At 52.6% G+C, this 23,642-nt stretch overlaps 1 protein-coding gene and 1 pseudogene across 1 annotated transcript in view; one reads left to right on the top strand and one right to left on the bottom strand.

The window, feature by feature from the left end:
- The window catches only part of Tmem63a (transmembrane protein 63A), a 36,482-nt gene extending 31,452 nt beyond the window's left edge, over positions 1-5,030 (top strand). The window contains 5 exon segments of the mRNA XM_028865436.2: positions 864-969; positions 2,330-2,497; positions 3,087-3,202; positions 3,502-3,567; positions 4,822-5,030. Coding sequence (XP_028721269.1) covers positions 864-969; positions 2,330-2,497; positions 3,087-3,202; positions 3,502-3,567; positions 4,822-4,989 — 624 coding nt within the window. The 3' untranslated portion in view covers positions 4,990-5,030.
- A 2,291-nt stretch (positions 5,031-7,321) lies between these two features.
- On the bottom strand, positions 7,322-23,604 carry LOC114690624 (annotated as a pseudogene).
- Between the last annotated feature and the right edge of the window lie 38 nt (positions 23,605-23,642).

Below are 23,642 nucleotides of genomic sequence, written 5' to 3'. Positions count from 1 at the left end.
TGGGGTGGGAGTCCGAGACAGCCGCTCACGTTAGATCCTGTTAGGAAGCAGAGAGAGACCAGTGCTGGCGCTCAGCTTGCTGTCTCTTTCCCCTCTTTCATTCAGTGGGGGACCGTAGCGCACAAAATGATGCCACACACCTTGGCTGGGCGTGGTCTTCTCGGTTAAACCTCCCTAGAAATACTTACATAGAGAGCTGTGTCTCCTCCTGGTAATTCTGAATCCAGTCAAGTGGACATTTGAGGTTAATCATTGCACACCAAATACACAGCTAAAACCTACACATTCAATGGTTTAAACACCTGCTTAGCAAGAGAGAGATCTATGCCACCCATAGATCCCCTTGGGGGGTGGTGTCTCTGGACTGATTCTTAGGAGCCCCTCCGATGTCAAAGCTGTTTTCAGGCTATGGCACGTCTCCAGACCTCCTAAGTTGGATGGTGTGGGGTTGCTGTTTCCCTGTGCCCTGGTGAGAAGAAGTAGGAGGCCAGCTGTCCTCTGTATTTTGGGATGGGCACCACTGATCTCATTTCAGGCCACCTGAACTAGGGTTGAGCTGATGACAGGGAGAATGCCCAGTCTGTGTGAAATCTCCGGATGGTGTATACTCCAGCTTGTATCTGTCCCAGGAGCTCATAGCCCTGGTGGTCGGACACAGTTCCAAGGGAACCCTGTGAGAACACACACACCATGCCTTGGAAGACCTGGCTGGAGAAGAGAAAGCCAAGGCTTGCAGAAGCACTCCTGACTATTTGTCCTTGCCAATCCCATTGGACACCTCCCATCCCCCATGCTTGGAGTATATGGCAGGATGTTTGGGGGGCAGAACCAGGCTGCGAGCTCCTCAACCCTTTCTTCCCTAGAACCAGGCCTTTGAATACGAGTTCGGAGCCATGTATGCGTGGACGTTGTGTGTCTTCACCGTCATCATGGCTTACAGCATCACCTGTCCCATTATCGTGCCATTTGGTAAGTGGCCCTGGCATCAGTCTCAGGGTTCGTGGACATCTGACTCTTTCATACCTGCTTGAGATGGCTACCGCCGGGTCATAGTGGATTCCCTGGCAGAGTGACTTGGAGTGACTGGAACCACAGCCTGTGACACAAAGTTTCATTTCCTTCCTAAATGATTGCGTCTGCTGGCCTCTCTCATCATGTCTGGTGTGAGTTTCTATTCTGGCCCACAGTGGTATCCTGTTTGATTTGTATATGTATGCGTATGTATGTGTGCATGGGTGAGTATGGGTGTCCATGCACTTGGTATATAGGCCAAAATAGATATTGGATATCTTTTCTTTTCTTTCTCCTTCCTTCCTTCCTTCCTTCCTTCCTTCCTTCCTTCCTTCCTTCCTTTCATTTTCAAAGAGAAGGTCTCATTTTGTAGCCTTGGTTGGCCTAGAACTTACTATGTAGACTCGATTGGCCTCAAACTCCCAAAGATCTGCCCCCTGTGCCTCTGCCTCCTGTCCTGGGACTATGTGTCACTGTGCCTACCCTTGGATACCTTTCTCTATTACTTTCTACTGTGTTTTTTTGGGACGGTCTCTGTGTAAACATAGAGCTCTCTCTAACTGGCTAGACTAGCTGTCTCTGGGGACCTACCTATCTCCACTTCCTCCCCTAGGGCAGTGGTTCCAGATGTGTCTCCCCCATGCCTGGTGTTTACATCTGTGCTGGGTCTGATCTCAGGACCTCATGCTTGCAGCAGGCACCTTCAGGGACTGAGCAATCTCCCAGTCATGATTTTTATTATCATTATTTTTATCATCATCATCATCATCATCATCATCATCATCACATAGCTCATATATTTTATAGAGACAAAGGCTTGCTATGTTGTAGCATAGATCAGCTTCAAACTCAGGACCCTCTGCGTCAGCCTCCCAAACACTGGGGTCACAGCTGTGACCCACAGCTGTGCTGCCAGGACTGGCTCTTTTTAATATAATTTAATTATTTAACTAATTAAGAGCTGGAGAAATGGCTCAGTGGTTAAGAGCACATATTGCTCTTGCAGAGGACCTGAGTTTGGTTCCCAGCACCCACATCAGGCAGCCCACAACTGCCTGAAAACTCCGGCCTCAGAGAACTGACCTCTCTCACCCCCTTGGTCACATACACAAACATATGTAGTCACATAAATAGATAATAAGATTAAAATAATTATTTATTTCTTGAGACTGGGTCTCACTATGTAGCTCTGGCTGTCCTGGAACTCACTATGTAGACCAGGCGGGTCTCGAACTCACAGAGATGCATCTGCCTTTGCTTCCCATGTGCTGGGATTTTGGCCCAGCAGGATCTCTGGCTCACAGCCCCTCCTTTGCAGGCCTCATCTACATCCTGCTCAAGCATCTGGTGGATCGGCACAACCTGTACTTCGCTTACCTCCCGGCCAAGCTGGAGAAGAGGATCCACTTTGCCGCTGTGAACCAGGCCTTGGCTGCTCCCATCCTCTGCCTCTTCTGGCTTTTCTTTTTCTCCTTCCTTCGCCTGGGTAAGGGGCATTCTGCGCTGTGCCCAGTGCCAGGGGCCTCATTTTCCCACATGCCCACCAGCCAGCTGGGCCACTAACTGCTTTCACAGAGTACCAGTGTGGATGCTCCTGGGTGAGGGCTGGTTGGTATGGTGTTGACAACCTGGCTACTGAGCTAGGTCAGGTGTGACAGAGCTCCAGAAATCCCCCACGGAGAAGACAGTTCCTGTACCAGTTCTGGGGGGACTGAGTCAGAGGACATGAAACTCTCCAGTCACCCCCAGAGAGCCCTTATCCTGACTAGCCCTGGGCTCCAGAGGCCAGGGGGGGGGGAGGGGGAGGAATCTGTCCCAGCAATCTCACTGTCAATGACCGCTTACGTGGTGTCCCAGTGTCCAAAATCTGACTAGGGATGATTCCAGCCATCACGTGGCTCCTATACCCTGTGTGCTCTTGGCTCTGAGGACACCATTCTGGCTGTTGTAGTTGAGGGCAGTGGTGGAGGCTAGGGAGAAGTCACCCACCGTTTGAGCACCAGGCCTGGCCCCTTCCTCAACAGAGCAAGCAAGATAGGAAGTCCCCTGCCTCAAGGCTGCGCCTGTGTCCCCAGGTCTGAAGGCTCCCGCCACCCTGTTCACCTTCGTGGTGGTGCTGCTCACCATTCTGGCCTGCCTGCTCTACACCTGCTTTGGATGCTTCAAGCACCTGAGCCCCTGGAACTACAAGGTAGCCGGCTGTCTGCCGTGCCTTGGGCGACTCCGAGGCCAGCCTCGGCTCCCTCTTCTTCCTCTCTCCCCACGTGACCGCAGCGGCACCAGCCTCCTGCAGCTTTTCTTTGGAAGTGGGGTGTGATGATGTGGCTTTCCCTCCCCTTTTCCGGGCCCCTGTCCCCCTCCCTCAGTGGAGCTGAGCTGGGAGCCTGGTGCCGGTTGGCTCCATTATTCTGCTGGTTACAAGCCTGTTTGTTTGGGGGACCTTAGAAAGACCGGGTCTGTCCCTCACTGTGTCTCTGCTGTTGTCCACAGACAGAAGAGTCAGCAGCAAGTGACAGAGGAAGCGAAGCAGAGGCCCACGTGCCCTCATCATTCACAGTAAGCATCCGCGTTTCCACGCGGTAGCTGCCCTTAGTCACTCCGGTTGTAAGGTCCCAGCCAGAGAAGCCCCGGGAGTGTGCTGGAATAGTTCTAGCTGAACACAAAGCCCAGGTCCGTTGGCAGGCTGGTTTTGAGTCAATGTCAGTTGAAAGAACTCCCTAGTCAGTCAGGATGCTGTGCCTGCACTCCAGAAGCCGCCTTGGCTTGGCCACCGAGGCTTACTCCGCCGGATGGATGCCCATCTTTCTCTGGACCACAGTGCCCCGCCCACTTGCCCTCGCCCCGCCCACTTGCCCTCACTCAGCCCTGCTGCCTGGAGAGTTGGGCCTTTAGTGCAGCTGTATCCGGAGGTCCTGTGGTTGGATGCAGCTTTGTCAGGTTATTCAAGTGTCTGTGTGAGGTCCTCTGACAGCTCCGGGAGACAGCAGACTTACGTCCTTTTGAGTTTAGCAAATGCATAGGGCACCTGTTCTAGAAGGGGGCGCCAGGTTGGAAAAGCCCCTTCTTCTTCTTCTTCTTCTCCTCCTCCTCCTCCTCCTCCTCCTCCTCCTCCTCCTCCTCCTTCTTCTTCTTCTTCTTCTTCTTCTTCTTCTTCCTGCCTCTGTTCTCCAGGGTGCTACCTCAGGGTGGAGTGTGGCCCTTGGCCCCAGGTGGTAGGGTGGTGGCTGCTGGCCCTCTTAGCGGCTGTGAGGCTAGGACACTGGCTAGCCCGTCAGTCTTAGTCTTTCCAGCAGCTACCTTCCTGGGGTAAAGACTCCTCTTAAGGTCTGTCCTTGGACAAGCTCCTGATAAGTCGGTATTCAGGAGCATAATTACCCAGAGACACCCTTGGCCCTGCCAGCCAGCAAGAAGAGCAGGCTGGGCAGAAGCTGGCGATCCCTCATTTCCAGCCTGGGCCTGGGAGGATGCCTAGCTGACAGACACATGTCTCTACAGACAGCCTGGTTCCCAAATAAACTGAGATGGTCACCCAGAGTACAGGAGCAGGAAGGAGTGTTTCCTCTGAGAACTAGAGGAAGTCACTTTGTTTCTTCACATGATCATGAGACCTGGGCTGGAAACTGCTTTCCATTTTGCTCTGGCTGCTGAGAAATGCTCAGTTGACTTATTTGGGGTCCAGACGCTCCAAGTGAATGCTATTTCTTGCTAATGCATCCACCCGTGGAGAGAAAGGGTAGCGCGGGTCATGACCAGGATGTGGGACGTCAGAGCTGCCACCATCTAAGATCTAACTCTTGAATTTGCCAACAGCCCTACGTGCCTCGGATTCTGAACGGTTTGGCCTCAGAGAGGACAGCCCTGTCTCCACAGCAGCAGCAGACCTATGGCGCCATCCGTAACATCAGTGGGACTCTTCCTGGGCAGCTTGTGGCTCAGAATCCTAGCGACAGTGTGGCCTGTGCCTACCAGGAATCCTGAGAGTGGGCAAGCTGCTGGTCTGGCAGGCTCTGGACACTCAGGAGGCCGAGGACAGAAGGGACTGGAACCCAGGCAGGCTCTTGAGTTCTTTCCTGGTTTAAAGCTCCTGTCTTGTGAGAAGAGGGAACCAGTGGGTCACGGGGGCTCGGGCCCTTGGCTGAGGGGATACGGCAGGGCTGCTGTCCTACGAGCCTTCTGTAGGCTGCTTTTCTGGTTCTAGTGTGGGGAGCACCTGCAGCCCCCCCTCATGTGGTCACATGAGGATATGCACATTTATCCCCCATCCACTCAGCGAGGGTACAGCTCTGTAGGGGGGATGATGTCCCTAGTGGTTTGTAGCCAAGATCATGTGTTGGAATTTTGCCCTCAGGCTGATCGGAGTTGGAGACTATGGGTTGATGCGGAGTTGTGCCCAGGAAAGCCCTGGACACTGTTTAGCCTTCTGCAATGACCAGCGAGCCTGAGACAGAGCCCATGTGGGGTCCTAATGCTTCCTCAGCCCCCTTCCAGGGACCAGTGGACAGCTGTAGGGACAAGGAAGTATCTTGTCCTTGCCTACAGCGGCAAGGCGGCAGGCTCCTGCCACTGGCTAGATAGCCACCTCTGCACCTGCTGGGCCTCTGGGGTTTTGTATCCTGTTGCCCAAGATTCTGTGACTGGGTCACCCGCAGTAGGCAGGGACACCGAGAACCATTAATAAAGTACCTGTTGGGCTGGGGTAAGATCCCACCTCTCATGCGTCTTCCGGGTTAATGTGTGGCTGTTCATGTCCACGGGGGCTTCATCTAGCTTCTACCTGTTGTGTCTGCTCTGTCCAAGAAGGGAGGGGCATCGTCAAGGGTACCCTGGAATTATGGAGGACAGAGGGGCAGGCACAGAGAGAAGAGGGTGTCCCCCCCCCCCATTTCTTCTGTCTTTGGTAGCTCTTTCTTCTTCCAGAGTGGGATCTGGGGTTGGGCCACAGGGGGCAGGGTGAGGCCGGATGTCCACAGGGAACAGAAGGGGTGTGGCAGGACACATCTGGGGATGTGGGACTTGGCAGTCCAAGGTTGAGTGAAGGTGTGGGCCAGGGCAGAGCTGTGGTAAATCAGAAGCTAACCACTTGGGCCTGCCTGCCTCAGTTCCTTACCACAGACAGGGTCCCTTACCACAGGGACCAGGCAGGATCTGCCGTCCCGCTTTCTCAGGTCTGGTGGCCCTTGACTATCAGGGCCTTTTCACGTGAGCTAGCCAGTCAGCCACACTGCCTTTTCTCCATGGGCTTGAGCTTTGTGAGTGTCTGGATGGTGCCAGCACTACTCTGGGGGGTGCTTGATCGAGGGTGGCACTGGCCAGTGACTGTTTCCAGCTGCCTTCCCTGCCTTTGCCAGTCTGGACTGATTCACAGGGCCCAGTAGGCACCAAGCACAAGGGTAGAGGTGTGAGCTCACCTCCGGGAGGAGAGCCCTGTGTGGGTTGCTTTGGAGTAGAGGATGCCATTTGGTCCAGCTGTGCTTAGAAGTAAAATCATTTGTCACCAAGGCTACCATGCTTAACACAGGTATATAGCATGTCAGGTAAACTTTAGGAAAGATGCACAGGTGTCACCGACAGGTACTGAGGTGAATTTTGCTCCAGAAAAGCTTTAATTAGGCATGCCATGACCTACAAGAGGGTCTTAAAGGGAAGGAGCCAGCCAGAGAGCCTCTGAGGATGTGGGGCAAAAGGGGTTCTTCGCAAGTCGGGGAGGTCCCATGCCGGGAGATCTAGCTTACGTGCTAGGAGTGGCGGGGGGGGGGGGGAGCGCAAGAAGGCACTAGGTAAGAGTGAAATCATAATTCAGAGTTGCCTTGGGTCTTGGCAACAGGGGATTATAGATCTATACTTGCCCACAGCTGCAAGGTGGAGGAAGAGGCTTTGAGGACAACTCAGTTGTTAGTTCTCCACCTCGGACTACTCCTCCTCTGCAGGAAAGCATGGCTAGATCTTTCCAGAGCTGGGGCACCTGGTTCTTAAAGTGGCCGTGTTTTTTTTTTTTTTTAAAGATTTATTTATTTATTATGTATACAGTGTCTGTCTGCATATACACCTGCAGGTCAGAAGAAGGCACCAGATCTCCTTATGGATGGTTGTGAGCCACCATGTGGTTGCTGGGAATTGAACTCAGGACCTCTGGAAGAGCAGCCAGTGCTCTTAACCTCTGAGTCATCTCTCCAGCCCCATGGCTGTGTGTTTTAAGGTCTGTAACCTAACATGAGGGTGGGAGAGGTGGAGGAGGTACCCAGGCTCCAGAGCCTGCAGGGCACAGAAACTTCCTTTAGAAAGAGGGCATCTTTCTTAAGAGAGACTGGGAGACGCCAGGGCTGCTGCTGAGGCTGTAGATTGACCCCTGAGGGCGTTACTGCCTCTCTGCCAGGGACACGAACTTGCGGATGTCCTGGGCCAGAAGCTTGGGCTCTTCAAAGGCAGCAAAGTGGCCCCCACGCTCCATGTAGGAATAGGAGATGAGCTTGGGGTACTTGACCTTCACCCACTTTTCTGGAGCGTGCAGTAGCTCGGAAGGGAAGGCAGAATAGCCGGTGGGCACGAAGACCTTCATCCTGTGAGGAAGAGGAGGGATTGCTGTGGATTCAGGTTGTGGTCCTGCTCTCATGTCCCTAAAGCAGGACTAGAGCCTCAGGGCTGAGAGAGGCCATGTGGAACCTTAACGACAAGGACAAGTCAGCCATTCTACTACAGCCTCTGCTTCTCCTCACTAAGGACCCTCTCTGCCTGGGAGGACCATGTGACAGGTCACGTGAGCCTCTAAGTGCCCACTTTGCCAGTCTTGATGTCACCTGAGGGTCTCCATGTGGACCTTGCAGATCCCAGTGCCTCTGTCCCAGCACACCAGGATCCCGAGAACATCTGATGTCTTTCTTAACTTGCCATCACACCTTCTTTGGATTAAAGGCCAAGTGGTTCCCAGCCCCAGCCCCAGCCCGAGAGGCCCCTCTCCCTGCTCAGCCGGGCTTACCCCTCATGCTTATGGACCATGACGCCCTGGCCCATGTTCTCCTTGTAGAAGCGCTGGAGGAGACAATGGTTCCTGTTGTCCAGTAGATCATGATGTTGGTCAGCAGATCTTCCAGGGAGTACTTCCTGGGAAAGAGCACAGGATGTCCAGGCTCGGTGCAAAGGCCCCTACCTATCTGGCCTTCCTCAAACGACTGGTGTCATTTTCTCCCACAGACTCAGGAATCAGTCAGCCATTCGTGGGTCAAGGGCCTGTCTCTAGATGGATAGCTGATGCAGAGTGCGACCATGGCCGGCAGCAAGTGCTAAGTGCCCCAGCTGCTTTCATTCATGAGTTCATCTCTGCCACCTGTCTCCATGGTAACCGCCCCCCCCCCCCCCGTCTCCCCACCAGGCAGCACCCAGGTGCTCTGAGCCCAGGGGTGCACACCACAGCTCTTAGCTCCGACCTCCTCATGGGCTTTCCAGGTCTCTGCTAGTACTACCTACCTCCAGTGACCATTCTCCCACCCCCAGTTCAAGATTCCATGTTTCTCAGAGTAATGAATTTTTGTCTCTTAGGAGCCCTAAGGGATTTGAAACTCCTGGCAGCAGGAAGAGGCTGGTCTCCGGGGTATTCCTCAGGAGCCTGCATGCAAGCTGGCTAGAGACCAGGATCCAAGAGTGAAGGGACTGCGATGCTGGTCTCAGCCATAATGCTAAAGAGCCCTGGGGCTCTGGCGATGGTTTGCCATGCCTGTGTCTCAGTATTTTGCCCTCTGGTAAAAATAGAATGAGGACATTTGGAAGACATGTAGGGACATCAAAGTCAAGCGCAGTAGAAAACATGGGTCTCTTCCTTAGACAGCATGTCAATCAATGTGATGATTTGGATATGAGGTGCCCCACAAAAGGCTCGGAAACCGACCTGAGGAAGTGATTTGGGGAAGTGATTGGATCCCAAGGGCTCTGACCTCATGAATAGACAACTTTATAGATGTCTTTCAAATTGGATAGCATTTAGGAGGTGGTAGAAATTGCAGGGGAGTCTGGCCCACAGCTCTGGGATTGGTCACTGAACAGGGAAAGAAAGGCATAGATAGACCCTGGGGACTGTGGGTCAGAGAAAATCCTGCACCGGGCTTAGGAACGAGACTTTATCCCTGTGCATGGTGCGTCTTCCAGAACTCTGGAGATGGGCTGGCTCCCCAGTCTTTCCCACAGCTCTCTCTTGATTGGCCCCCACAGAATCTAACCTACAGTCTAGTCTGTAGAGGCTCTGGCTGAGAGGCTCCGCCATTCTGCAATAAAGGTTGCTCATTGTCCTGGAGACTCCTTGGCTGTAGGGGGAGCTACTGAGTTCTGAATTCTCTGTGACACTAACCTGCTGAACAAGACATTTGTCCTGTGGGTGCCTCTACCTCTCTATCCTCCACACAGGGTCCCCCGGTCACAGGTGTAGGACACCAAAGACAGAGGAGCTTGCTGGCCCTCTATAGAGGGTCTTTCTTGATCAGGGATGAATGGTAGGCAGGGAAAGGCAGAGCCTGGGGACCAGGTCCTTGCAGCAGGGCATTGGGTGAGGGGCTCACCTCTCCAGGCCTCCGTCCTCCAGTTCACGGTATTCCTGGTTGGTCCAGGTGGAGAACTTTTCTAAGATGTAGGCAGCCAGGCCCACGGGTGAGTCGTTCAGAGCACAGCCTGGATGGGATGGAGCAAGGGAGGTATTGAAGTCTGGCCCCAGGGAGCATGACTCCAGGATGGAGGAATGGGGCTGGATCAGCGTTGTGCCAGGCAGAAGCCCTGTCTCCAGCACAGCCCTGCCATGAATCCTGCATCTGGAGCCCTTGTAACCTCATCTGGTAAATGGGTCCAATCCTCCCCATGATCTCATGGGACTCACGATAAGGCAAGTGTCTTTCAAACTGAAGGGCAGATCACTCTGGGGTTCTTGAGGTCCAAGAGAGAACACACACACACACACACACACACACACACACACACACACGCACGCACGCACGCACGCACGCACGCACGCACGCACGCACACGCACACGCACGCACGCCTTATGTGGCACTGAGCCTTGAAGCCAGAGCTTCAGGTTTGCTAGGCAAGTGCTGTAGAACTCAGCCGTTCATCCACCTACAATGCTGTTTCTATAAAGATGAGAATTTGGGTCTATGTATCCTGATACTTAAAACGAGAACAGGAGAGATGGCTCAGTGGTTAAGGGCGCTCACTGCTCTTGCAGAGGACCTGGGTTTGGTTCCCAGTACCCACGTGGCAGCTCACAACTGCCTGTAGCCTAGTTTCAGGGGCATTGGATGCCCTTTTATGACCTCTGAGGGCTCCTACACACATAGTGCATATAATACACTCAGACACACACACACACACACACACACACACACACACACACACACACAAGAAAGAGAGAAAGAAAGGAAGGAAAGGAAAGGAAAAGAAGGATCTGAAAGTACATAAGAGGAGAATCAATTGTAAACATGGGCACATGGCTGAGATAAAACACATTCCATCGATCAAAACTGCAGGGCACTGGGGTGGAGCTCAGTGATACAATACCTGCTGAATATGCACGAGGCTCTTCTTCATTCATCCTTAGCATCAAAGCAACCAAACAAAAGCAAAATAATAGACCCCAAACAAGCAAAACAGGCAAAAGCTCCAGACCAAACCAAAACACAGGGCTTCGATCATAGTGTAGGTGAGTATCTGGAATGTTGTGTTGCCATAGGACTGTGAGATGCTCAGAAATGGATCCAACAATTCTCAGGTGTTTTTAAGATCATCCAGAGGGCCCTTACCAGTCCTCCAATCCTTTAGGGCAGTGGTTCTCAACCTTGACCTTGACCCCTTAATACAGTTCCTCATGCTGTGGTGACCCCCAACCATAAAATTATTTTCGTTGCTACTTCATAACTGTAATTTTGCTACCATTACTAATAATAATGTAATTTTCTTTTTTGGAGAGAGAGGTTTGCCAAAGGGGCCGCAACCCACAGGCTGAGAACTGCTGCTTTAAGGGTCCCATCTAACTTTGATATTGAGTCACTTCATGGCTCATTAAATTACAGAAAAGCCAGGGCGGTGCAAATGACTCTCGTCTTGTAGAGATGGACAAACACATCTTCTTAGTGATCTTTATCACTTTGTAAATGAGCTCTGCATTCATCAAAAAACTGGTTTGTATGCTGGGCGGTGGTGGCGCATGCCTTTAATCCCAGCACTCGGGAGGTAGAGCCAGGCGGATCTCTGCGAATTCGAGGCCAGCCTGGGCTACCAAGTGAGTTCCAGGAAAGGCGCAAAGCTACACAGAGAAACCCTGTCTCAAAAAAACCAAACCAAAACAAAAAAAAAAAAAAACAAAAAAAACCAAAACTGGTTTGTAAGCCAGGCAACGGGGGATGCACACCTTTAATCCCAGCGCTCAGGAAGCAGAGGCAGGTAGATCTCTGTGAGTTCGAGGCCAGCCTGGTCTACAGAGTGAGTTCCAGGACAGCCAGGGCTACCCGGAGAGACTCTGTCTTGAAAAACCAAAAATGAAAGAAAGAAACCTGGTTTGTGCTCCTATCTGCCTTTGTGGCTGTCAACATTTTACTGGTTTCCCGTGAACAAATGAGTGAAGTGTGCTTAGACCCGCTCACTTGATTCTGGTTAGGAAACTGAGCTTTTCAGGTTCCAAAGCAAGCTGTCAATAGAACCCGGGACAGGAATGGGGGGTTAGCCCTCCTCTCAGACTTGGCTGAGACTCCCAGTCCCTGGAGTGCTCCAGAGCTGCTGACCCGCAGCCTTCTGCCCTGAGTCCTCCTTCCCTGTACTCCTTGGAGAGGACTGAAAACCAGGCTGGGGATGAGGAATCTAAGCCCCACGAGCACACGATGAGGTAAGTTAGGGAGGTGTTTAGATTAGCCTGGGAATTTGGAAAGCGTGTGGAACCGTGGGAACTTGCCTCCATAGAGAATGCAGTCTCTGTTCTGAGGCCCATCCTAGGGCCTTTCGGTCTGTGGGCAGCCTTCCTAGTATCCCTCAGGTTTTGCTTCTCATGAGTATACTTACCCACGGTGTCTGGCTTGGTGGCCTGGATGTGTAGGTAGCCACTCTCCCTCATGATGCTATAGAAAGCCTTCTCCTTGAAGGGGTACAACAACTCAATATCCCTCTCAGTGTAGCCAAGAAATCTCCCGAAGCGCCGGCCCAGGAGAGGGGTCAGGGTGTAGATATTTTTTGTAATGAAAGCCATGTTCAAGTGCAGGCCTTTCACGTGGCTGTGGGCAGAGAAATGGGCACAGGTGATTTTGGCTGCTATGAAGGACATGGAGAGGAGATGGAGGAGGAAGGGACAGGCCATGGAACTGAAGAGCACAAGCCAGCCTCCTTCAGCACTCTGTTCCATCGGGAATCCATGGGCTTGGAGGTGAGAGACAGGAAAGGACAGTTTCTAGAGAGTTCTGGTCAGGGCTGTTTTGGAGTCTGCCGACCATGAAGGTCTATCAGGTGTGTCCAGCCTACAACGCGTGGACCACATGTGTACCAGGAAAGGTATGAATGCCACTCAGTTCACTGTGGTGGCATTGGATTGTAGTGTTGGAATGTGGTGACATTGGATTGTAGTGTTGGAATGTGGTGATATTGGATTGTAGTGTTGGAAGGTTGGACATCCATGGATATCGCTTGTATCTCTGCTAACTCCTTTGCCCGGGCGCCTGGCCAAGGGTCACCACTCTTATGTTACCCCAGGAGGAGGGTGTCAGTGTGTGCCATTCTCAGATATTGGTGGGAGGGGAACTCCCTCTTCTGCACTGGGTCACCATGGAGGGCTTGGCTAGCGAGAGAGAGCTCCAAGTCTCCCTCCAAAGGGGCCTGGCGTGAACAGCCCTGTGTCCTGTGTAGAGGCTGTACACACACAGATACCGGTGAGGCTGTACCATGCCTGTATGACTTCACCGACTCACTTGGGAACCATCTGGGCCATGTTGGTGCAGATGAGGGACCCCCAGTCCCCGCCTTGAATGTAGAATTTCTGGAAGCCCAGCCGCGACATCAGCTTGTAGAAGATCCTGGCAGTGGCCACCGTATTGAAACCTGAGTGTGAAGGGGACAGACAGGGGAGTCATGAGGATGCCTTTGGAGCACTCAGGTGCCCTCAAAGTGCCCCAGACCTGCCTCCCTCCAAGCTGAGGAAACAGAGGCCCACAGAAGGACAGAAGGAATCTTAGAGCTGCAAGGACGTGTCCCCTCACAGGGAAAGGTAGTGAGAGCTGCCCTTCTCAGGGTAGGGCATGATTCAATAGTTACTTCTCTGCCAGGCAAGGAAGGTATGTGCAGAGCTTGGCTAGCTTCTGCAGGATGCAGGCCACACTGTACAGGGGCTTTAGTAGCCATGCTGGCCTAGGGCAGTGTGTGGCTTAGGTATGGAGCTGCCCCTGAGCAGTAAATATAAGAGTCTAGGCCTGAGCCTAGGCAGCCACATCTGTCCCCTTGACTCATGCCCTTAAAGAACTGGCCATGTAGAACCCAAAATGTCCCTCAGATTCTCTTTCCCAACTGTCTAGCCACCCTGCTTTATCTTAGAATGAGAACATGGTGGCATCTTGGTCATATGAGGCACAGTTGGGAGGTGCCACCCCTGGCACCCTGTACCTTTCTTGCTGGATGCCTCTGAGAAGCCATAGCCAGGAATGGAGGGACAGATGACTTCAAACACGTGCTCGTCACTCAGGCCGTGGGTCTTGGGGTCAGTCAGCAGCGGGATGATCTTGTAAAACTCATAGAAGGAGCCGGGCCAGCCGTGCACCATCAGCAAGGGCTTTGGGGTGCGGCCTGAGGGCAGCTGGGGAGGCTTCACATGGATGAAGTGGATGTCCAGCCCTGGGAGAGAGCAGTCAGGGTGAGGAAGGAGGGTCCTGCTGTAGTGGAGGCTGAGGTCCTGGGGAATCTTGTTTCCCTGTGTGCCATTCCTGGGAGAGAATAAGTGCTGTGGCCTTGGTGTCCCCAAGGAACCCAGGACAGTAATAACAAGTCTCACTGTTGGGTGCTTTCAGTGTTCTCTGGCTATGAGCAGGTCCTCGCTGACCTCCCAGTCACACTAGAGTGTTCTCTCTGGAGGGCAGAGATGGGCTGGGAACATTGCCTGGCTTACAGCTGGGCTCCATAAACACTTGTTCACTGAGAACACATCAGGGCTGGAGAGGCCCATATACCCAGCAACCAGGGGTAGCCTTCCACGGAGCACTGCAGTACGGTCGTGTGAAGGGACCATCATCCGTGTGCTCATCTAACACACAGAAGAGTTCACTGGTAGATACTAAAAGCAAATCACCATGTCATGTCTGTGGTGTGATCCAGTTTTTGCAAAAGTTGGCTAAGATTAATCAGCGAACCAGGTATCAGAGCTTGAGGAAAGAGGGACCTGGGAAGGTCCGTTATGAGGCAGGAGGATGGCGGCAAATATGAAGCAGGAGCCTTCTTGGACCAAACTTACACTGGAGAACACAGAAAGGGAATCTGGCTGGAGACTTGTTGCACCTGGGGACTGAGGTCACCAAATAGCATTGTGGATGGTGCAGAGACCCACAAACCCAGGCCCAGCAGGACATCCTGGAAGCCCCAGGCCCAGCAGAGGCTGCCAGTCCTGCTAGATCCCACAGGATTGTCTTAGTGGGCTGCTGTCCAAGGTGAACTCAAGGCTGGAACTGTCCTCTTGGAGCATTTGTACTCCAAGGGGGCTTTGTAGCACTGTAACACTCTAGTAACTATGGTTACTAGGGAGACAGTGCGTCGAGGCTGATCGCCCAAGCTTGCCACTCATGAAAGGGAAATACTGCTTAGTGCCATCCTGGGCATCGGCTGTCCTGTTTCCTCCTCCGGAGGCCACTTGCTCTAATGTCAGGCTCTGTGTGTTTTGCCACAAGAGAATATGAACTTGAAGTGTTTACACAGTGGCTCTGGTTTTCTTGAAGTGTTTCCATATCTGATTGTCTTTAAGGTTTGTGATAGATGCCAGGAATTGTTGATGCGACAGGGTGGAGGATCGTCTAGGAGACACGTCTCTGGGCAAATCCTTGAGGGGTTATCTAGATTAGGTTAATTAATGTGGGAAGACCTATGGTAAACGTGGGCAGTACCAGCCCACGGACTGGGTGACTGGACTGAATAAAAGGAAGAAAGCCAGCCGAGCACAGGAATTCATTGCTCTGTGCTTCCTGACTACAGACACACTGTGACCAGCTTCTTCATGCTCCTCCCAACCATGACGTCATCACGATGGCCAGCACCCTTCAACTGTTAGCTGAAATAAACCCTTCCTTTCTCAAGCTGGTGTGTGTGTGTGTGTGTGTGTGTGTGTGTGTGTGTGTGTGTGTGTGTGTGCTTAGGCCAGGGGAGGACTTCAGGAATCCTTCCCTAACATTCTGCCTTATTCCTCTTAAGAGAGGGTCTGCCACTGAACTTGGAACACATGTTCTTTTGCCTGGGCTGGGAGCTGCCAAGAATCTTCCCCTTCTGATCCACATTTCTGGGGGTACAGCTGTGATCTTTATTGCCAACATGGTTAGATTGGAGATCACTGGAGAGATGTGTGTGTGAGGGTGTTTCCATAGAGAGTTAAGAGAAGCGAGAAGACCCGCCCTGAATACGGGCAGCCTGGGGTGGTCAAAAGACTGACTATAATACGGAAGAAAGGAGAAAATGGGAAGACCACATTCCTTTCTACTGCTTCCTGAGGACAGACAGATGGGGTATGACATCACCCGCTGCTGCGGTGGGTTCCCTGCCATGACAGTACCCACAAACCAGGAGCCAAAAGAAACCCAATGGTACTTAACTTGTCTTTGTCAGGCTTTATGTTAGAGCAATGAGGAAAATAAGGATTCAACAACTTTCAAGCACACCAGAAATCTTCCACTGACCCAGGGTGCTACTGCATGGTTGACTTGGGGCCACTCATCTCACGCAGGAAGGCTGCTCCCGTGACTCACACGCCCCCTTCTGCCAGGCTGGTGTTCTGGAAACTCACCTTCAATCTTGGTCTTGAAGTGGGGGTACTGGTTGAGCACCTCCACCTGCTTCCTCCAGTCAAACTCGTTTCTCCAGAAGGACACCACTTTCTTCAGGTAGTTGGAGTTGAAGCCATAGTGGAAGCGGCTGCCCTCCAAAGGCGGGGATGCCCGGAACCTGTCAATCCTCTGGTGTAAGTCCTGCAGGGAGGAAGCCAGGGTGGGTGGGCAGAGGCAGGGGAGAGCTTGTGTCCCCAACTCGGCGTGAACCCTGCAGCCATAGATGGCACCACGGAGGGGCCACACAGGGCCCATGTGCGCCAGTGGATCCCTGAGAGGCTGATGGTTCTTCCCTGTGGACTTCAGGCCACACATGGTGGGTTCTCCCTTTTAGCTCCATCCCAGCCATCTTGTCATTTCTCAGGTGTGTGAACAATACTTACTCTTTTCTTTTCTTTCTTTCTTTTTCTTTTCTTTTTTTTTTTTTTCTGAGACAGGTTTCTTTGTGTGGCCCTGGCTGTCCTGGAACTCACTTTGTAGACTAGACTGGCCTCAAACTCATAGAAATTTGCCTGCCTCTGCTTCCTGAATGCTGGGATTAAAGGCGTGCATCACCACTGCCCAGCTCCAATACTCACTTTTAACTCACCAAGCCTTCTGTAGAGTAGGGGTTGGTAAACTTTATCAGGCTTTGCAAGATGCAAATCCTCCACTTTCTCCTAGCAGCAAAGGAGCTGCCACAGAGGACCCCCGAATGAGCAGTGAGGCCATAGTCACAGATGACCCCCAATGAGCAGTGAAGTCCTGGCCACAGATGGCCCCTGCAGGAGCAGTGAGGTCATGGCCACAGATGACCCCCGAATGAATAGTGAAGTCCTGGCCACAGATGACCCCCGAATGAGCAGTGAGGTCATGGCCACAGATGACCCCGAATGAATAGTGAAGTCCTGGCCACAGATGACTCCCAATGAGCAGTGAGGTCATGGCCACAGAGGACCCCTGAATGAACAGTGAGGCCATAGTCACAGATGACCCCTGCAGGAGCAGTGAGGTCATGGCCACAGAAGACCCTTCAGGAGCAGTGAGCTCATGGCTACAGATGACCCCTGCAGGAGCAGTGAGGTCATGGCCACAGATGACCCCTTCAGGAGCAGTGAGGTCATGGCCACAGATGACCCCTGCAGGAGCAGTGAGGTCATGGCCACAGATGACCCTGCAGAGCAGTGAGGTCATGGCAAGATGACCCTGCAGGAGCAGTGAGGCCATGGCCACAGATGACCCCTGCAGGAGCAGTGAGGTCATGGCCACAGATGACCCTTTCAGGAGCAGTGAGGTCATGGCCACAGATGACCCCTGCAGGAGCAGTGAGGTCATGGCCACAGAAGACCCTGCAGAGCAGTGAGGTCATGGCACAGGACCTGCGGAGCAGTGAGGCCATGGCCACAGATGACCTTCAGGAGCAGTGAGGTCAGGCACAGATGACTGCAGGAGCGTGGGCAGGCCACAGATACCCCTGCAGGAGCAGTGAGGTCATGGCCACAGATGACCCCTGCAGGAGCAGTGAGGTCATGGCCACAGATGACCCCTGCAGGAGCAGTGAGGTCATGGCCACAGATGACCCCCGAATGAGTAGTGAGATCATGGCCACAGATGACCCCTGTAGGAGCAGTGAGGTCATGGCCACAGATGACCCCCGAATGAGCAGTGAGGTCATGGCCACAGATGACCCCTGCAGGAGCAGTGAGGTCATGGCCACAGATGACCCTCAGGGCAGTGAGTCCTGCACAGATGACCCCGATGAGCAGTGAGTCATGGCCACAGATGACCCCTGAGGCCAGTGACCAGACAGATTATGACCCCTGTAGGAGCAGTGAGGTCATGGCCACAGATGACCCTTTCAGGAGCAGTGAGGCCGTGGTCCATCAAACTTACATATATATGAACTGAAGGCTTCAAAATGCTACCACAATCATTGTATACCTCCAAGTATTAGCTTTCTTTTGGCTTTTGTCCACACCGATCTCAAGCTATAAAAGCCATTCTTGACAGTGGCCGGTGCAAGAAAAGGTCACAGGCTACATTTGGCCCGTGAGCCCAGAGGTGCCAACACTTGCTGACAGCTGAACGACTCACCCTAACCCAGTGAGATACAGTGGATTGTCTAGGAGACAGGTTCCAAGTGCCTGGTGTGAACCAGATACCAATCCAGCAACCCATCTGGGCATGCTCATTTCAGCTCACGGAAACAGTTCAGGTGCCACCATTTCCAGAGACTTCCCCCATGCTCTCTGGCCTTTCCCAAACAGGTTTGCAGTCCTCAAAGCTTAGCTTCTGCCCTCAGCCTCCTGGTTCTCAGTCCCCTCCTCTTTGGAACTTTTGCCAGCGCGTCTGATGACATTGATTCTTCCTGATCCCTGGGTCTCCAGATCTTAACAACGACGTGCATTCCTTTCTCATCTACCGATGCTGAATGTGTGTGTGGAGCTGTGGGAGGGAAGTGGGGGAGGGGCCGTCTTCTCCCATGCCTTCCATGGAGTACTTGCACCCAGTAGGTAGTCAAGCACGGAGGGTGAAGAAAGGATGGGTAGGACCATGTCAGCCCCCGCAACCCCCCACACCCTGCTCCATCCAGGCTCTTCAGGAGGCTCTTCCCTTTGCTCTCTGTCCCTAAGGTCTGCTTCTCTTGACTCTGGGGTTGTGAGTGGCCTTGGGATTGCAGATGATTTCTAACCGTTCTGCTTATTCACACAGTCTCCTGGGACCCATGGCTGTACCATTTTCAGCTTCCTTTTTATCCTCTGTGAGCTGAGACAGCAAGCCCCATGGGCAGCATGATAAAGATCACGATGGGCCCAGGAGTACCCAACACACAGTGAGGACCCACCTAAGGCCGCCCCTGTGATCTCCATGTTGTTGCATTTTCTGGGGGGCATTGCCTTCCACATAGGATCTGGGGCATCTGCTCACTTTCCCCTTCAAGCTGTCTCAAGCTCCATCCTTTCCGTTAGGCAAGGGGAAATGAATACAGCAGCCTCCTGAGACCTGTTGTCTACACATACAGCTCCCTGGCAGTCCTCCTGACCCATCCTGGGCCTCAGGTTAAGGATGGGGACACACAGGAGGAAGGCCCTGAAAAGCAGACAGCTTTCTTGGGAGCAATCTGTGTCTTGCTTGAGGAAGAAGGCTGGAGAGATAAAGGGGGTCACCGAAGGGCTACCTTCTAGGTTTTGCTCCTGCCCGTAAAAGGGCGTCTCACCTTGATCTCCTCGTCTGAGGTCTCCACCTTGAAAGGCCGGATGCTCTCATCTTCCCTGGTGGAGGGCTTCGACCCGGGGCCCACCAGCCCTCTTCAAGGGGCAAGGTTTCTTCCTTGTCCCGGGAGACAAACCGGTAGATGACAAGGCCCAGCACCGAAGCCAGGAGAAGTTCCAGCCACATGACTCCTGTGAGATTGAATGGAAAAAGAGAAACAACAAGCTTTAACATTAATTAAACATGACAGAAAGGGGTTCACTATAGGCCTGCTTAGGGAGCATTAAGTCACACAGAAATAACTTACTGACGGTCCCTGCCTCAGTGGGACTGGAGCATATCTGTAGGACAGACATGTCCTAGACAGTATAGAGAGTGCTAAGAACTCCTCATAGCTCTGACTTAGCTGGAACTTAGGTGTGCTGAAGCTGTGCTTTTAAAACTTGTTCCTCGGGCCCCTCCTCTCATCAGAAGAGCAAGCATTTGACAAACTGCCTTGAAGGAATGACCCCAAGAGCTGCTCAAGTCTTGTTTAATGCAGCAGTAACCATGTTCCTCAGCCTCTGTGATCAGCTCATCCCCCCCCCAACCCTCTTATCCTCTCCCCCTGCAAAAAAAGAAAAAAAATCATAGAGATAACCAAAGGCTTCAGTTTCTGTTTCTGCAACACTTGCCTAATTGCTCAAAAATGTAACTTGTGTAGGAGCTTAAAGGCCACCTGTAGAAGAAAGTGTGTGTAAGATTATAACATTACAGCATTCTGTGTACAATGTGACAAACTGGTTTGGAGGCTGAATTCCCTGAGCATTAGAAGGGCTCCGGATGCACACTTTAAAGAGTTTTTCCTTTTGTCTCTGAGTGCTGGTTGAATTTCTCATTGGGTGGGGTAAATTTCCATGACAAGACGAGGAGACCAGCAAGGGGAATGACGTGGCCAGACTTGGTGCCAGGCAGGCCGGAGACTCCAGGTGCCAATGGGCTCCTGCCTGGCACCTGCCCCCCCCCCCCCCACACTCCTGGCTCTATTCGTGTTTGTCCGGAAAGAAAATGTCAATGACGACAGGATGAAAACCACGCTTCTTGTCTCAGCTGTGTTTTGCTTTTTACAAGAATCCCCGGGTTGCTGCTTGTTTGATGGCAGCCGTCACCCACACTGTCACACCCTAGGCTTGCACACAGCCACTGCTGCCTCACAGAGGTAGTTCTTCAAGGTGTCAGCACAGTGACTGTGCACTCCATCTCAGACCGAGGGCACTGTCCTAACCAATCACTATGGTCAAAGGTCATTTAAAAAATAACCTCTGGGCCGGGCGGCGTGGTGGCGCACGCCTTTAATCCCAGCACTCGGGAGCAGAGGCAGGCGGATCTCTGTGAGTTCGAGGCCGGCCTGGTCTACAGAGTGAGTTCCAGGAAAGGTGCAAAGCTACACAGAGAAACCCTGTCTCGAAAAACCAAAAAACAAACAAACAAAACAAACAAACAAACAAAACCCAAAACAAAACAAAACAAAAAAACCTCTGCCATGTGTCTTTAAGTTTTTTTTTTTTTTTTTTTTTTTTTTCCCTGAGACAGAGTTTCTCTGTGTAGCTTTGGAGCCTGTTCTGGAACTCACTTTGTAGACCAGGGTGGCCTCGAACTCACAGAGATCTGTCTGCCTCTGCCCCCAAGTACTGGGATTAAAAGCGTGTGCCACCACCGCCTGGCTGGTTTGTTTGGTTTTAATTGCTGTGGCTGTGGCTGTGGCTACAGTTCACATTCTCAACCACACTAGGCCAGAACTCTTCCTCTCTCATTGAGCCCCACATTCCTTATTTGGCCTATTAAGAATATCCTTTGTTCCAGCTACGTCACAGTTTATGATTTATGTGTTCCTGGACAGGTAAACCCACCACACTCCCACTACGTCAAGAAAACCATGAACTAGTCTGGGGAAATAGCGTGGCGACGTTTGCATGGCCCTGGATGGGTCCCTGGGGTGCATTCTGAGGCCTGGGACCTTGGAGGGAGTCTTCGGGTCCTGAAGCTGCTAGGGAGGCTCTCTGCACACCTAGACCCCGGGAGAGGAGAGACTGTCACTGTGGATCTTACAGCAGGTCTTGGGTCTGGGACTAGAGCTGACTGGGCTCCTTGCTCTGTGCTCTGTCTTGTAGACGGCCGTGCCTTGAGGTATGCAAAGGGGGGCAAGAGGTCAAAGGTTCTGGGAGATGGAGTCCAGGTGGTGATAATGGATTAGGAAGCTCGTCTTTAGGCCACCTGTATCATCTCTGTATTTCCAACAGCTGTATTGAAATAGAACGCACATGCCCTTCAAGTGTCTAATCCAGTTGGTTGGAGTGTACTCATGGCGTGTGCAGTCACCCATGTGTTCCTGGCTCTTGTATGTGTTACTCCATACATAGCTGGTTCTTCCATGTCCTACCTCCCCTGGGCCCAATGCAACCAGTTCTCAAATTTAATAGGCTGCTCATGGCCTATTAAAGCTCAGAAAATACGGTTATGTGTTAATCTGAATTTGTTTGGTTCTTGTGCATTTTTTTCCTCCTCAGAGAGGATCGAAAGAACTTAGTTTCTGCAAACTAGTAAGTGTCAGCCCAGACTGTGGTCTGGCTCCTCAGCTTCCCTTTTCCCAGGGAGCAGCCAGCAGGGCTATGTTGGAAGAAGGTGGCTGGAACATGAACTGTGTCCTCGGGACAGTGGCAGGGAAGTTTCCTAAGACACCATGTATTCAGGACCAGCAGGAGGACAGAGCATGGAAGGGGACAAGATGGGTTCAGGGTCACTCTAGGTCATGGAAGTCCAAGGAAGGAAAACACGCTGCCTGGTGTCAGCCTCTCCCTGGGTGTTGGTAGAGGCCCCAGGATACTCCTATTAAGAGTCCCTTAAAGCTGAGAATCCGGCCAGTGGGTGCCCTTCCTAAATACACTGGTGTGAGGACCAGCACTAGGGACTCTGCAGTCCTGGGGCTGGGTACAGGGCATCTGCTTCCTGATGTGTGTGGGAACTCACACGTGGAAACTGGTTATGTTTCACAAGTGACCCTACCGACATTCCAGGCCCGTCATCAGCCTGGGAGTCATCTCTTTCTTCCTTCATAGCCATCCATCACCAGGCACTGCTGTCCCACAGATTCAGCCCCCTCCATGGCCAGCTCCTCTCTGGTCAGACTCCCATTCCTACATCAGATACCGCTGCGACTTTCAAGACTCACCCCGATGCCATTAGCTAGAACCGCAGGCACACTGAAGGCTCACTCCAGCCAGCTTTAGAAGCCACGCCCTGTGAACACAGACTTGAACTGCCCACACATTTCCCTCTTAAGGTCTGCATGGCTCAGAGTCTCTGTGACAGTTTACAGAGAGTCTCAGAGTGCGAGAAGCAGGCTTTGCCCGTCCCCGCCAGAGGGCGCCCTGGGCATGCGGGGAGTGGCCCATCCCCAGCCTGGCAGGCTGGAGGTTTCTTTTCCTTCCCCCCAGTGCCTGTCCCCAGGACCCTTGTCCATGATAATGGTCAGTCAGGTGGTGAGACCAGCATTCCTTGAATGAAAGAAGGCTGGGCATGGCTACTCCCCAGACAGGCCCCTGACTTAAGGGGATTAAGAAAAGAATGTTGAAAAAGAGAGAGAGAAAAAGAGAGAATGTTGCACAGGTTTCTTCTTTTTTTCCTTTTTTTAAAAACAAACAAAACAAAACAACAACAAAAAAAAAAACCAAAGATACCTTCTCCCTGACAGAACTCTTACTCTCTGAGAAGGGGCACAATGTCCTCTGGTGCCCCCTGCATTGAAGGTAGGCTAGGTGCAGGGTCTGTGGGGGACACAGGGGGTCAGCCCCCTGGCAGCAGGGTAGGTGTGTGCAGTTCACCCAGCCTGAGGCTAAAGTCATAACAGGTCCAGTTACCAGCAGGTGAGACTATGCCTGTCTAGGCTCCTGTGGCGTCCCTAGCACCCCGCCCCACAGCCGGCACAGACAATCACTGCTGTTTTGGAGCCAGCTGAACAGGTCCTGGAAGCTAATGAGAACGAGTTTGCATGATGTCATCAGGAGAGCCACAAGGACGGGCAGCTGGACAGATGGCCGGCCTGTTAGGGAACTTGACAACCAGCCCCCCCTACCTGAAGGCAGCAGGGAGAGACCAAAACACCGCTGTGGCTTTCCTTGGGGACAGGAGCGTCTGCTTTCCTTTTCGGGGGCAGGATTATCCCAGCATGCTCTGCTGTCCACCTGGGCTCCGTGCTGGCTCCTTGAGCCCCCTTCAAGCAGCAGACCTATGGAGCTCTGCACACAGTAGCGTCCAGAGCCCCTGGGAGAGGCCGGGCAGACTGAGCGTGAGTCCGCACCCACTCTCTCTTTGTACACTTGCACGGCCCCAATGACTCAGCAAATCTGCTGTGTGCACAGGCCAGTTACGACTCT

The sequence above is a fragment of the Peromyscus leucopus genome, chromosome 15 (assembly GCF_004664715.2).
Source record: "Peromyscus leucopus breed LL Stock chromosome 15, UCI_PerLeu_2.1, whole genome shotgun sequence".
NCBI lineage: Eukaryota > Metazoa > Chordata > Mammalia > Rodentia > Cricetidae > Peromyscus > Peromyscus leucopus.
The sequence above is the reverse complement of the archived record's forward strand: the minus strand, read 5'-3'. Positions and strand labels throughout refer to the sequence as shown.